A 15,024-nucleotide genomic window follows, 5' to 3' on the forward strand; every position below is an offset into this window, starting at 1 on the left:
GTGTATGAAAGGTGCTATGTAAATAAAACGTAATAATATGCTAAAGTGACAAATACTTGACCTATTGATCAGCAAAAATCAAACAACTAAAAAACAGAGAGAAAAATCCATTCTCTTGAGCATTCAAGGATGCATTACTGTACTTTCCTCTGAAAAGAAACGCTGCATCAGTTTGTTACTAATTAAAGGGACAGTTCGTCCAAATTGAGAAATACACATCTTACATGCAGATAGTGTAGATTTATCATGCTGTGATATATTTAAATATATATACTGAATAACAGTCTGATTTTATCAAATCAGATTTAACCCTGGTGATATAAGGATTAACTGATATCTACACTACACTACACTAATGAAGGATACGTAGCAAAAAGGGAAAAAAAAGTGATTTGTTTACAGTAAGTATTAGAGCACGACTGATATAATGGTTGGCCGATACTATCGACCAATAGTGGCATATTGGCATATGTGAAAATATCTTCCTGGGAAAAACAGACAGTTGTCCCCCTCTATAGCTGATATCATTGTAATCATATGCATTGAAAGCACTTGTGTTGATTATAGATGAAAAACAATGTGTTTTAAAGATTTTAAAGATTTGGTCCCACCTTTATATACTTCACAGAGGCATTAGTGTTACATACGAGCATACGACTGTGGAGCAGTCTGTGGGAGTGTGTTGGAAGTTATTTGCCTTTCAGTTATCTGGTATGATTCAATAGTAGCCATCCGCATTTTCTCCATATACATTAAATGCAACAGTAGTTTTGATGGCACCTTTGGTGTCCCCTTCAGGAACTTCTCTTGAGAAACTGTTGTTTTTATTCCCCCCAAACAGTGAAATGTAATATCCGCCCTTGTAAATCGGTATCAGCATATATGTTGTCCGATAAAACTTTTTGTTTATAGAGATTATAATGCATGAAAATATGCTTGTAGTAATTCATAATTATTAAATTACCTATGAAGTTCACTGTTTTTAGAAAAGAAAAGTTTGTTGTTAAAGTGTATTATGTCCTTCCTCTGTTACAGTGTTTGCTAGACATGTTTGAGGGATCATTGCAAAAAAGTGTATCAGTCAATATATTAATGTTGGACATTTTCAGCCCCAAAAATCAACTATGTATGCAATATGATGAATGCCATTTTACGATACTTAAATAAATATACATTTTGCTTGAATACACTTCTCTCTACACTCTCCCTCTATTGATACCTATGCCATATACTAAAGGCTCTCCTTGACTGCAAAGACACTTTCCATAATATTCAAGTAATATAGCGACTTGGACAAAGCACTGAAAGGTTGATGAGTGGACATTAATGAGTCCTCTCAAGGTTATCCATTGCTGTGAGCCACCTCTGACGATGTGTCTACTACAGAATTCTGGATAATGAAACCTGACAAGTGTCTTTTGACTGACATTGGGGGGTCAATTTACCCACAGACAAATTACACATCACTGGTAAAAATATATGCACACTTAGAATGAGAGACATTATGTACAAAGATTTAAAAGAAAAAAAATGATGATGATTTTGATTTACATTGCAGTAGTCCCAGAAGCAGCGTTTGTAATAACTCAACCGCCTGCCGCATATTCACAAACTGAAAAAAACACAGGGAGCTCTTGTACATTTACTTGTGAGTGACGTTTCTATTCAACAAGATAAATCATGTGCACCTCAGCTAAGTCAAATGTTTGAAGCCACCCTCAAAATGTATTGTCAGGGCCTCAGAAGGACAATGAGACATTGTATTGTTTCTTTTTTCCGTGTTAGCTTCCCTTAAATGAATATAATCTGGGACTGTTTACTGTTTACAGTTCTCTGAAATGTGAAACCTCCCTGGTTCCCAATGCCCAAGACTCATGAGAGCTTTATGTATGTGTCTCTTTGTGTGTCATACTGCTTTTTTTTCCTCTTTTTTTTCATGTTAAGGCAGCAGCCCTGCCATTATCATTTCATACGGATGCCTGAAACAGCATGCCCCAGTCTGCTGCCACTTAATTACCTTCCAGTCAGCCTGAAGAAATCTGGCTGTGATCCAGACAGACTCTCTGGAGAGAAGAGAGAAGTACATCTAAGTCATTGGTTTCAATTTACCATGGGACAAATATTGCTTAAACATGCAAACAATAAAAGGAAAGTCCACCCTAAAACAGAATTTAAATCGCACTGAATATATGTGACTTTGGACTGTAGAGTTAACATCTATAAAAAGAAAAATGTTTCCCTTAAAATAGAAATAAAGAGCATCGTGTTGCTAATTGATTATGTCATCAGGTGTCACTTAAGGGAGTTGGTACACCGACAATACATTTGTTACTGACTCAATGGTCTCATGTAATCTCTGGTTCAGATATTATATCATGGTATTCACGATAACCATGATATTTAAAAATGTAATATTGATGTTGAGTTAATAATAAACATGAAAGAAATGACAATATCATCTGATAGAATCTAGTGAAGATGTTCGGCCTTATGCATCTTTTGTATATAAATTCATCTGGTTGCCTTTTCACTGCTAATTGAGCAAATTTTATGATTATTTTTTTTTTTAATAGTTATGGTTACAGACTCTCTCCACCTCCCTACACTTGTTTGAGGGTAATTTGTTTGCCCAAATAAGAGACAAAACACACAGTAAACAAAATTAAAGATAGATTTGATTGCTAGGATTTTTTCCCAAAAATTTCGGGAGAGATACTGTGATAAAATCGTACATCGGCCGTAATCGTACATAATCTTGTAGTACAAATCTGTTATCGTGACAGCCCTACTCTGAAATAACTTTGAACTTAATCAAGATTCACAGCTGAAACAAGGACCCGTCTCATGCAAATTCCCAAAAATGTAGAAATAATTGTATTTTAGGGTGGATTCCCCCTTTAAGAGGTTGGTGACTCAGCTGATTCATGAGCAATGTGTTTCATGTCGAGTCCTGAAGCAGATTCTAGTCACATACAGCCCATTCTATACATGGTGTGTGTGTGTGTGTGTGTGTGTGTGTGTGTGTGTGTGTGTGTGTGAGTGTGTGCCACGGTGAGTTTCTCATCATCTAAAAGCTTATGTAACTGAGTTATGTATTGCAATTTCAGCATTTATTTAATGTACCACTGTCGTCTAAGGTGGTTAGCGTAAGTAGCATTTACACATGACACACTATAATTATGCCAGTCAGTCTGATCTGTTGGCTGCACTGAAGCAATTGGGGCCTTGCTCAAAGGCACTTCAGTGGTGGTAATCAGTGAGGGCTACTAGTAAGCACTTCTGTTCCACCTTAGATAGCTAAAGGCCTGTCTTCAATAGTTCTCTGCTCGGTTTTAATGCAAGTGACCCACATTGAGGTCATGGCCATCTTAACCTGTTGTGGACAGAAATTAATTTGTTGTTTGGCAGTGTTGTAAAAAGAACTCAAAGTAATTGGCTACATGGGTAAAATTAAAGATATCGTGATAAGATATTACCTCGGTAAAAGTGATAGTCATCCATCTACCCTACAAATAATACTTGAGTTAAAGTACTTAAGTTGAGTTAAAGGGGCACTATGTAGTTTTGGGAAAGAAATTTTAATCAGAAGAGAAAGATCTTCATTGACTGATTTTTTCAATGCCTAAACAAACTAAATAAACAAACTCTCTTTGTTTTCATGACTGAATAAGCTGAATAAACAAACTGACCTTAAAGGACAACAGTTTCATACTGTTTTACTTTGTTTATATGTTTATTTTTGGCGGACCCTGCCACTTTTCTAGCTTCAAACAGTGTTCTGGGGACCTTATTTTCCTCTGAGAACAGCTTGTTTATTCAGTTATGGAAAATAATTAATATTTCTGAGTTTGTATTATTACCTCATTAATATTGTAAATATCACAATTTTGAGTCGAATTTCTTCTCCAAAACTACAAAGTGGCCCTTTAAAGTATCCAATATTAAATGTACTTCAGTATCAAAAGCACAGCATCAGATTTAATATTCAGCATTTTTCTGACATAAAACAAAACAAAACAGGCGCTAAAGATGCAGATATTTCCCTCACTGTTAGGTGAAGATAAAAAGAGAGCGAATATTGAGCTACATTTGACTCCAAATGAATCTTAATGTTGCTCGGTGGCTTCTGGATGTATAAACATCCAACTGTTTACCATCATGCGGAACATAACTACTTTAAAAGGTGATGATGTGTCATGTTGTAATGTGTTCAGCCCTGGAGCAGACAAAAAAAAACATCTATTAATACTGGTTTATACTACTTCTTCATTTTGGAAAGCCCTCACACTGACCCCTGATGGTTCCAGGACACCACTTTGGGAGCCACTGCTGAAGGCTACCGCTGCCACAGTTATTGAACTAATAATACAGTCTCGGAGGGAAACAGGTTTTTCATCAGGAGCATGAATCACACGGCTCAGGTCTGCTGTGTGTTGCTCATCTTTAAAGTGGAGGGAGAGATGCTCGCAGGCAGAGGGAAGCAGCAAGGTGCTCATCTGACGCGCTGACGTCACCAAATCTTTGACAGCACTTCCTGGAGTGGCGTTTGTTGTGGGAAATAAACACCGTGGTGCTGAAGCGGAGGATCCAGGCGTCGTTAACAGCCGGAGGACGGCGCAGACTACTACGCTATCCCACCGACAAGCATGTGGCCGCGGCTGCTTTCGACCGGTATCAGATAAGGCAGATACAGAAGTGACGGCTGGGACTGAGGGAGGACGAGGTGGAAATATTCTCGGACAGACAGCCAGCAGAGCAGCAGAGCAGCAGAGCAGAGCAGCCGCCGACCGCACGGAGTTGTCGCGATGCTGTAGCTAAACCATGGACAGCAGAATAAAGTAAGACCTCCGAGTTTCATGTCTCACCTCTGTCGCCTCTTCGTACATACGTGTAACCCGGCGAGCTAACGGCTAACGTGCGGCACGGCGGCCACGTAACGTGAAAGTCGCAGCTGAATGTGAGATACGAAGGAATGTTTGGCGTCATGTGAGCCATCTCCAGCAGTGGGTTTAACAGCCAGGCCAGCTGGCTCGACAGCATTTGGGTCAGTCTGTTGCTCTGTCTGCTAGCTTGACCACCAATTAGCAGCTCCGCTAGCCAAGCACACAGCTTTAAATAGGCTACATGTGGACACGACAGCGAGCAAGTTTGCCCAGATATGTTGTCAGAGATAGGAAAACTTCCCATTCTTTGCATTCAGTCACTGTCAGCTTTAGCTAACCTGCTGTTATTGACACAGTTGGCTATTGACAGTGTGACTCACATAAAGTAGGACAGCTCCATTATATGATTACAAATATACCAAAGGCACATGTGATGGAATCCAGTGCAGTTGTCATGTGTGCGAATGTGGACTGCACACTTGTTGCCCTGACTGTGTGTAATAACAGCTGCCTGCCCCTGATTTCCCCCTGAGTAAACTGTGTTTTATTTATTTATTCATTTTCAGGGAGAATCCAGAAAGAACATTTGAGCTGGTTCTACAGGTGTCATGTCCATCATCTGAAAATGAGGGTAGGTGATGTTGTTATTTCCATTAAAGGTCCTGTTTATAAGGAAAGTTGATTTTTGAATCTCATTCCCAACTTGTCAAAAACGAGCATTTGGATTGTAGGACGGGTCAGCTGCCATTCTTAAGCGTCAGTTTTTGACGAGTTGGGAATGAGACTCAAAATCAACTTTTCTTACAAATAGCAGCTTTAATAATGTGCTATTAATGTCAGCCTGTATTGATATAATGCCTTCGGAACAAAGCCTTGAAAAATATCAACATTCGATACCATGTTAGAGACCACAGGGAAACATTGTCACATCATTGAGGGCATAAAAGGAAAAAGAAATCTTAAATAATACATATAACAAGGCTTGTGTACTAGGGTCGACCGATATGGCTTTTTCAGGGCCGATACAGGTACCAATTAGAGATCAAGGAGACTGAAAACTGATATTTAGGACCGATATTCATTTGCAGTAAAAATGATACTCTTTGTGTTGAAATGTCGAACAACCAGTGATGGAATGAACTAAAATAAAATGTTCAGGTATTGAATACTTCGGTTTTCTGCTACTTTATACTTCCTCACCTCTACAGTTATTTGATACATGTAGTTACTAGTTACTTTGCAAATTCTGATTATTCAGTGTTTATAGGCTGTTAAAAATATAAATTTAATTGTGACGTGTTAACAGTCAGATATTGTTGTGGGCGGACATTGTGTGAGCGGCAGAACCAAAGAAGCACGTTTTTTAATTAGTTTATTTAATTGGCAATCAGAAAAATGCTGAATATCGGCTCTGATAATTGGCCAGAGCTGATAATCAGTCTACCACATTGTGTACTGTATTGTTAAGAACTACAGGGTCTAATTTAATTTACTTCTGGGGGAGGTAGAACGATGTGGGCACTTCAGTAGTGCAAAAAACTAGTGCTGGTGTTTCGATACTGCAAAGTATTGACACCTTTCAAATATTTAGAAGGGGAAGCAACACATTTGACATTTGAATCATCACAGTCATTTTCTAAGCCAAGCATGTCCCAGATTCACAGAATCCATTATTTTCGATTTAACATTAGTTGCTTACTGATGTTTGTTCAGACAAAACAAGATATTTAAAGACGTCAACTTGGGGTCAAGGAAAGTTTGAAGGGTATTTGTCACTATTATCTGACATTTTATAGACCAAAAGATAAATTGATTCATGGGGAAACCAATTGGCAGATTGATCGATAATGCAAATAGCCGTTAGATGCCGCCCTAAATAGAGCATATAAATTTGAAATGATTGTTGCATCTGTCATTGCTGAACTGATCGATTGGTATTGCATAAAATAAATTGTCTGAAATTATAATAACTGGTTTCCACCATCTCAAAAGCTCAATTAGCTCAATTACATATCTTTTGATTTAATATCTTTGGGTTTTGGCTGTTGAATAAGCACAACATGACACATGAAGATGTCAACTTGTGCTCTGGGAGATTTTGATGGACATTTTTCCCAAATGTCTTACATTTTATAGACCAAACAAAGAATCAGTTGATAAACAAAGCTTAAGTGTTAGGGTATTTGTCAATGAAAACAATTGTCAGTCATGGCCTTAATATCCATCTTGAGAAAGATGTCTGTGTGTTTCCCAGTTGTGTTTTTTTTGTCTGCCATGTGTTTGTAAAAATGATTGTTTGTAGTGTAATTACAATAATTATAAGGCTGCACAGCCAAGTTTACATGTAACACTGGCGGCAATGTTTACTAAATGCTTCTGAACAGTATTTTAAGCCAGACAGCGAGCGTCACAGACCTGCAGTGCATGACTGAGTTCAGTCTTCCGCGATGAGAGCAATCATTATGTCTGTGGTGTTATTATGTGTGCACCAGAGTGAACTCCCAAGAACGAGAGGATGTCAACACTGAGTTCAACTGTAAAATTATCAGAGATGTTAGCTGCTTAAAGATATTTGTTACTGTTCTGCGTTCTTCATTTCTTTGACTGATTTTCCGGTCTGCATTATTCTGTTATTAAGCCTGACCATGAGTTAGCCAGTGCGGGCATTTCTCTTGCAACCGTGACCCCACACTGATTGTTTTAGAAAGATCACGCTTGGGTCAGCAAGCTGCATCAACTGTTCTGCTGTTTGCAGTGGTCAAACATTCCAACAGCAGTGGCCAGGATAAAAAGTGTTCAGACTAGCCCAGGAAATGACTGTGGCCAATGAAGAACAACACCATATACCTTTATGAATATGGGAAATACAGTAACCTACATTTCACATCAATATCTAATGTCGCCCATAAGTCAAATATCATGTAAAAACATTTTCACTGCACATTACACCAGCTGTCTTATTTTGCCCACTTGGTTTTGACGTTAAAGAGGTGTTATGTGGACGGTTCACTTGTGCAGCTGCTGAGCTGACCAGAGTAGACTGGAAGTTGTCCTTGGATGTGATTCTGATATTGGATTTTAAACCAAACTCATAAACCACCGGCCTGCGCTGTAATAACTGACTTCCCCCACGTATGATCCAGGGTCAGACTCATATCCGGACTCCTGCTCCCTGGAGCATAGCTACAGAGCAATGTTTGCACACCCCTCAGGTCAAGTGGAACATACACATTCAGCTCAGTCATTTGACTGAAGTACTCTCTCTGCCCTGTGCTGAATCCCGATTGGATGTAAGGATGTCCCTGTTGAAGACGTTGTTATGATGTATATGTGTAGTGCTGTCCTCCAGCAGGGGCTTATGGCTGTAGCGAATTGTTTTTAAAGGAGTGGTTTCAGATAACCATTTGAGGAATCACCTCTCACTTCTCACTTCTCTCTGAATCTGATCTATTTCATTTTCTTTGACTCGGCTTTAGCTGAAGTCTGTGTGAAATTAAATGCTTTTTAGCCAGTGCTGAATGGACTATTATCATTTTACTTGGCCCGAATGGATCGATTGTGTGCAAATATTATATGTTTACATGCGTTAACCCCTAAAATATAACCTGTCATCTATAAGTGTATACATTTGTCTTTATTTTGTGGTGCATACTTTTATTATGAGCTGAAAGGGTTAACGCTATGACTCATAATAGAACAGCTTTGGTCAGCTATGAAACCTCCACAGTCACTCACCACAAACTAGAGCCATTTCTCCTACAGACAAGCATTAGATACTTGGCCAAAAAGCACCACTTCACATTCACACATTATCTTCCCACTAACTCACAGAGGCAAACAAACAATAGTGCAACCATGATAGACTATAATTAAATTGTCATAGCAACATGGTGTCGAACATTTGAGCATTTGGAGAAGTGGTGCAAGGTTTCAGCTTGCTCATATTTCTCATATCTCCTCCTCACAGTTTAGGGAATACAAGTTTAATTTTAGATTGATTTTGGCTGCATTTCAGTTGCTGTGTACTCCTTCTACCAGCAATCCATTTTGCTCTGCAATCGCATGCTTTAAAATGACTGAAAGGGTGTCCTCTTTGAATGACTGGAAAGCTTGGTGTGTGCACAGTTTTGCTGATGCCGCATTGCTGTTTTGCCAGCCTCACCACATCCTGGTCCTGCAGGTCTGAAACTGGATCCACGTGAAACAGCATGATATGAGAGTAGAGTAAGGTAGTTCCTGTTGTCAATACCAGTCATATTCAAAGTGCAGAAAAACCTGTGCTATTGCGAGATGAAAATAGCTGAACTCTTTATAGATGGTCAGCACACCTATCCCTCAACTTCCTGTGTTGAGTGGGTTTCACACCTACTGCAGTCAACATGTGTGCAGTTGACACCCTCATGTTTGCAGACAGGGCTGCATTAAATTATTTCATGGTGACTGTTGGTATCGACTAGATTGTTCACTCATTAGAAAGTTAACATTTTGGCATAGAAATTTAATATTTCTCTATGTGTCAGGCTATCTTCAGCCTACACAAGTTATTCATGCTAATGTTAATAATTAATCAATATGTAATTAATCACTGTGAAGATTTCGACTCAACTGACAAAGAGCTAAATTTGGAGGACGGTTTCATCTATGGAGGTGGTTTCAATGACTGGAGCTGTGCCAACTTTCCACACAGCTGGGCTAACAGCACCGTGCACACTATTAAGAACTATTATCTGAACCAGTGATGCAGACATGGTGCGACAACAGGGTGAAAGGTGTTGCTTACCTTGATGTCTTGTCAGCTTATCTTGACCCAAACTGAAGTAAGCACCTGCAGCTTTTCATCCAACCAGTTCACTGTGGCCGCCTCCTTCTTTACTAAATCTTCTTTTTAATATATTTTGCAAGTATCTTTACACCCAACCCATCCCTGATCATGTAGATATGCACATATTTTGAAATGAAAAACAACTGACTGTTGTCAAATTTGTTTGTTTGAATAACAAGTGCCAGAGCAGATGTGACAGTTTTTTTTTCAATCAATGATTCAAATCTTTATCTTGTGTTTATTTAAATATAAAGCAAGGTTGTGCTGCACAAAACCCAATGTCATGTCAGTGGCATATAATGTTGTCTTGTATAAGGATTTAATGATTTATCAATTGTAATTAATAATGACTGATCGTTATTATGCCGAATGATTGATTAAAGTGGCTCTATATAACTATTTGTTGCAGTTTACCTGTATTAAGGACATTATACATGCACACACACAGGTGACGCGATACAAGCTCCCTCCAATGGTGTTGCACTGTTCCACTGATCAACAGACTGTAAAAGCACACCAAGATATGTTGCAAAAGCAGGGAAGAGGAAAACCACCAGCTAGTAAACATGAACGTAAACAATGCTGGAATGACCATATTTAAAAAGTCTGTATTGCAAATGTTTTTTGAGAAAGGAAATGCCAGACCTCAAGGATACACAATATGTGGTTTGGTGAATAGCACTGAACGTAAACATAACTTTGTTTGTTTTGTAAGAAATTTTCACAAGGAACCTTTAATGAAGTTGCTTAAAATGTGCATCGTTTGTTGAGTATTGTCATCTGAGGATGCAATTGCCATTTCAGCACATTTCGTCACATAGCATGTCCAGGAATAAAAACCTGACAGTGGTCCAATCTAAAACCAGTTTCACAAAAATAAACTCTTTCTATCTGTGCTTTGTTCTTTGTTGTGAAGTGCTCACATCGTACAGATTTGACTGTTAAGTACACCGCTGTTAGCAAGGTCTCATAAGACTCTAGAAGTTGTATGATGTTGAGCCAACAGGGCCATTCAACTACTCTGAATAACACAGGCTTTGCTGCTATTGATGTATGACCTTTTAGCCCTAACATCAAGCCTGATTCACAGGCATCCAGATCAAGTTTTTGTCTGACTGTTGTCAAGGAGAGTGCTTTTTGTTAGTGTGTAGCTAAAAGCAAGTATTTTAGAATAATTAACTCTGCCAGTGTTCTCAGTTTGTTCCTGTTGGACAAAGTCCCAATTATTACACCCATGGGCAGGTTTGATTTTTCCTGTCTTTTGGCAAACACTTGAGTAACAACATAACATCAGTGGTGCAGGTAAGAACACAAAAGTCCATCACCTCACAGATTTGACTATTATACAGTAGTAGTTGAGATTTGACAAGAGCATCAGCATTCCACAACAGAAGTGTTGCTGGGGAGAAAAACATGAAAATAAAGCTCACAGCTACAATGGTGGCAGTGTTCATATGTGGACTTGGCCCCGCACTTCTAACCATGGATGTGTGGATAGATGACAGACACTGGCCCTTTTTCCTCATGCAGGTCCACGGAGACCTGGCCTCCCTGTTCAGCCTGAGCTCAGTTCCGCTTAGCTCTGTTGGCTCAGTCCTCTGTGGATGCTCAGGCTGTGAGTGAGTGTTGCCTGAGAGCGTGACTGGCATGCTAGCTACTAGCGGCCCTGGCTACATAAAGCCATATTGATGTGCTTCCAAGATGCTGCCAAAGCTAGCAGATGACGCTAACGCTGCCAAGGCAGTAGGTGGGGACAGATGCTACCTGTCCTCGCCCGCTCCCTCCAGCCAGATTGTTCCCAGTAACAAAGCAATAAACTTAATAGATCAGCATATCAGTTTTACAGCAACATTCTTGCTGCAATTAGAGGGAACGATTTACTGTTTAAGTAAAAAAAAAAACACCTCAGTGAGGGCAAGCTGGTTAGCACTGATGCAGCACAGGATTATGTGTTTGGGTTTGAAACTTGGCCCTGGGTCTTGTCCGTGTAGTTTGCTTTTCATGCCCTTTCTGCGCACCTCCCTCGGTTCTGACGTAGTGATGAATTTGGAGCTCTAAATGCTCTGAATTAATAAATGTGTATGTTTTTCCATGACATTCTGTGCAATCTGCACAAGATGACACCCCTCTAGCTTTAGTGGATGGTTGAAAACAGTTGTTATCTTGCTTCCATCTCATGCTTGTTCCTGTCAGTTGTATACCTTGGGGTATGTGTCATTTTGTGTCTAAGATAAGAAACTCATCATGTGCTCCAGTATCTTACAATAGCTCCTCACTACTATAAGTAGTGTTTAAATGTAAACTTGCATCGGTTTTAGACTCCTCGTTCATATATACGTTAAGGAAAACCAGATTGCAAAATTCACTTGGCCTTATAGCTTCACTTTGTGTAACTAGGAAAAGTTACTTTTGTTCTGTATCCTAAGAACATTTTCACTGAGACCCAGAGGTCTCATGGTGTCGCCTACTGTTCGTTAGTTAGTGATCAGTCTGCTTTCCTCTCTGCTGTAGCCCCCCTCAAGCAGCGCTGTGATGTTCCATTTTTTTTTCACCCCTTCCCATTTCCACCCTTCGTATTCGTAGAGCAAAACTCCCGTGTAGTAGAACTTTTAGAAGAGGTTGAATGTTGACATTCTGCAAAATGTCAGAATTGCTCCTTGACCCAAGCTTTGTCGGTTCTGCCGTTTTGATTGGATTCCGGCTGCGTGTAGAGTTCATGGTGGGCTCACACTCAGACGGGAGGCCATTGGAGTGCTAACAGATGCCATGGCAGCAAGGAGGGTGTTGATTGGTCATTAGAGAGGCCACACTCCTCCACTCACACTCCTGAGAGGACCCCAGGGTCTCACACTTTGTTTATCTGACAACCCTCTGCCTTTCTCTTTTGTCTCACCCATATGACTTTGCTAAATTGGCTCTTTTACTCAGAATCAGTTATCACCCAAGTCTTTGTTGTCTTCTATCTGTTTCCTCTGAAACAAATTGAGGAAGTCTCTTAACTTCCCTGCAATGGTATGGTAATGGCCACAGTGTGAGTGAACTTTGAGAAATCCCCTCCCACTCTATTTCCTCTGAGTGTCTATAAGAACATGTCTGATCCTCTGTCAAACTTTTTAGCAGCTTAACCTTATTTTTTGTCTGCATTGTGGGTGGAGATATCTGGGACTGTTTGTGTTCTTCTGCCCTTTACTTTTGTGAACACTCTTAATGACATGACAAACTGAAACATTATACATTTTGTTGGCACTTTGTGTCCCAAAGTTCACTGTTAATGTAATACAGTAGGCACATACATGACCGGAGAGCACAACCATTAAAAAAAGTTTTTCAGTTTCATCTAAATGAATTGGGCTTTAAATTGAAAAGAAAATTGAGTGTAATTCAATGTGATTTTAAGTGGTATAAGCAACTTCAATATTTATGTTTTGATGGTATTACATTCCTGTAGTAGGTAGTGTGTCACTCAGAGCCAATTTTAAATTTGCGTGGAATAGTTCTACATTCACAAATCAAGACTAGACTATTGTTTGCTTCTTCAACATTTCCACACTGGATCTCCCTGAAATGTTCTTCATCATAGTTTTTCCTGTGTACTACATAGTAAGATATAACCTAAGATTTGTTTGTGTTTCCATTTTAGTTAGTTGTTCGATTCCACCAGTCATGACTGCGTCATGTTCTGGCAGCAACACCATTTTGTTACGTCCTCCATGTGGCATCGTACACTGCCACGATTTTGTTGACTTACTTACTTACTGATTTGGTCACTTTTCCTTTATTTTTGTGCTTCTACACAAGTAAGACGACTACATAGTCGAGTATTTTCTATTTTTGTCTGCTTCGATATACGATCAGGAGTCTGCACAGGGTGTTTTGTTTCTGCCCAGCTCAATCTGCTCTGTGAAGCTTGACCAAAAATTGTCAAAAACACACTAGTCACATCTGAAATAGCAAGAACTGTTTGGAATGGCACTGCGATCAGCTCCGGCAGCCATGTCGCAGCCGGTACACAATGCAGCCATGCCCAGTGGAATCAAGCTGTTACTACTTTTCTCAGTGCTCTACAGCCTTGTTCTTTTGTTGGTGTGTGGAGTCATTTGTAGCTCCCTACTCGCACTCACTCATCCATTCAGTAACTGTGTAGTGGCCTGCTGCTTGCTGGGTTTGGTTCCAGCTCTTTTCTTATTTAAAAGAGATGGCAGCAAGTGTTATCTTGGCCTGCTTTGTTACAGATTATATGGTGAAACACAGATTAAAAATCTATAACTTTTAGAATTGTTTGCATGTGGATTGTTACCTAGTTGAGGGCACCAATAAAAAATCCAAGCCGGAAGAATAGATTTTTTTTTCAGTCTCAGTCTCTATATTTTGGGTGCACGTCTTGAACATCTGCCTTTTCATGCATCCATGTTTTACTCACATCTTGTATCTTCTGTTGCTACCTGTTCTTCCACTTGCATGTAAACTTTTTCTTTGAGATCACACGTTGTTTGCACAGTTGCAAACAAGGCGCAATCCTTCTTGTGCCCCTTTCTGATCATCACTCGTTATGACAGGGACAGATGGGCCCTACAGGGAGAGCGGAGACAGCGAACAGGTCACTGGGACTTTTCAGGTGGTGCCATGTGACCTTGATACACTCACAAACACACCCACACACATCTACCACAACCAGGTGGACAGCTGTGGGTGGACTTCTCTGTTGTTTCTTCAGAGCACAGAGTATTATTGGCCAGAGCATGAAGAACTGGGGCAAAATGAGACGGGGTGGGGCAGGGAGATCGGGGGGAGAGGATGAGGGGGGTCGTGGATATGCTGATGGCAGTAGTCTATAAAACTGAGAGGTGAGATGCTGGCGGGTGTTGCTGGCTGAGCTTTCCCACCGGCGCCATTACTGAAACTCCAGGGACAAACTGAATTTAGTGCGAGTGTGTGATTACAGGTAAATGTATAAGTGTGTAGTGTACGTTTATGCATATGGCTGTCTACGCGCATGCACGACCGCAATGATGTGTGCGACTGTGCATGAGAAAGAGACAGAGAAGCTGTGAGAGCTGCAGGAGGCTCATCTGAATTCGCTAATGCTGCCAGACTGGGAGAACATGGAAAGACTTCTAGGCACTGACGTTCACAGGCTATTTTTAGACTTCCCCTTTCCACAGCGAAAAAGTGGGGAAAAGTAGGGACCTGATCAATGATTTAAAATGAGACAATTGTGATGAATGCGGTAGAGTTTCATCACATCACCCTCACTCCTCACTTGCAGCCTCACAGCATTGTTGTCTGTGGATCGTTCTTTGACGTGTCTGTGTGCATTGC

General features: G+C 40.1%; 1 protein-coding gene across 3 annotated transcripts in view; it reads left to right on the plus strand.

Moving 5' to 3' along the window:
- Positions 1–4,560: 4,560 nt before the first annotated feature.
- The window catches only part of dennd1b (DENN/MADD domain containing 1B), a 111,514-nt gene continuing 101,050 nt past the window's right edge, over positions 4,561–15,024 (plus strand). For all 3 annotated transcript variants that reach the window (XM_073476609.1, XM_073476610.1, XM_073476611.1), the window contains exons 1-2: positions 4,561–4,838; positions 5,450–5,514. In XM_073476609.1, the coding sequence (XP_073332710.1) occupies positions 4,822–4,838; positions 5,450–5,514 (82 nt within the window). In that variant the 5' untranslated portion in view covers positions 4,561–4,821. The remainder of the gene's footprint in view (positions 4,839–5,449; positions 5,515–15,024) is intronic.

Source organism: Pagrus major, chromosome 11 (genome assembly GCF_040436345.1).
Source record: "Pagrus major chromosome 11, Pma_NU_1.0".
Lineage (NCBI taxonomy): Eukaryota > Metazoa > Chordata > Actinopteri > Spariformes > Sparidae > Pagrus > Pagrus major.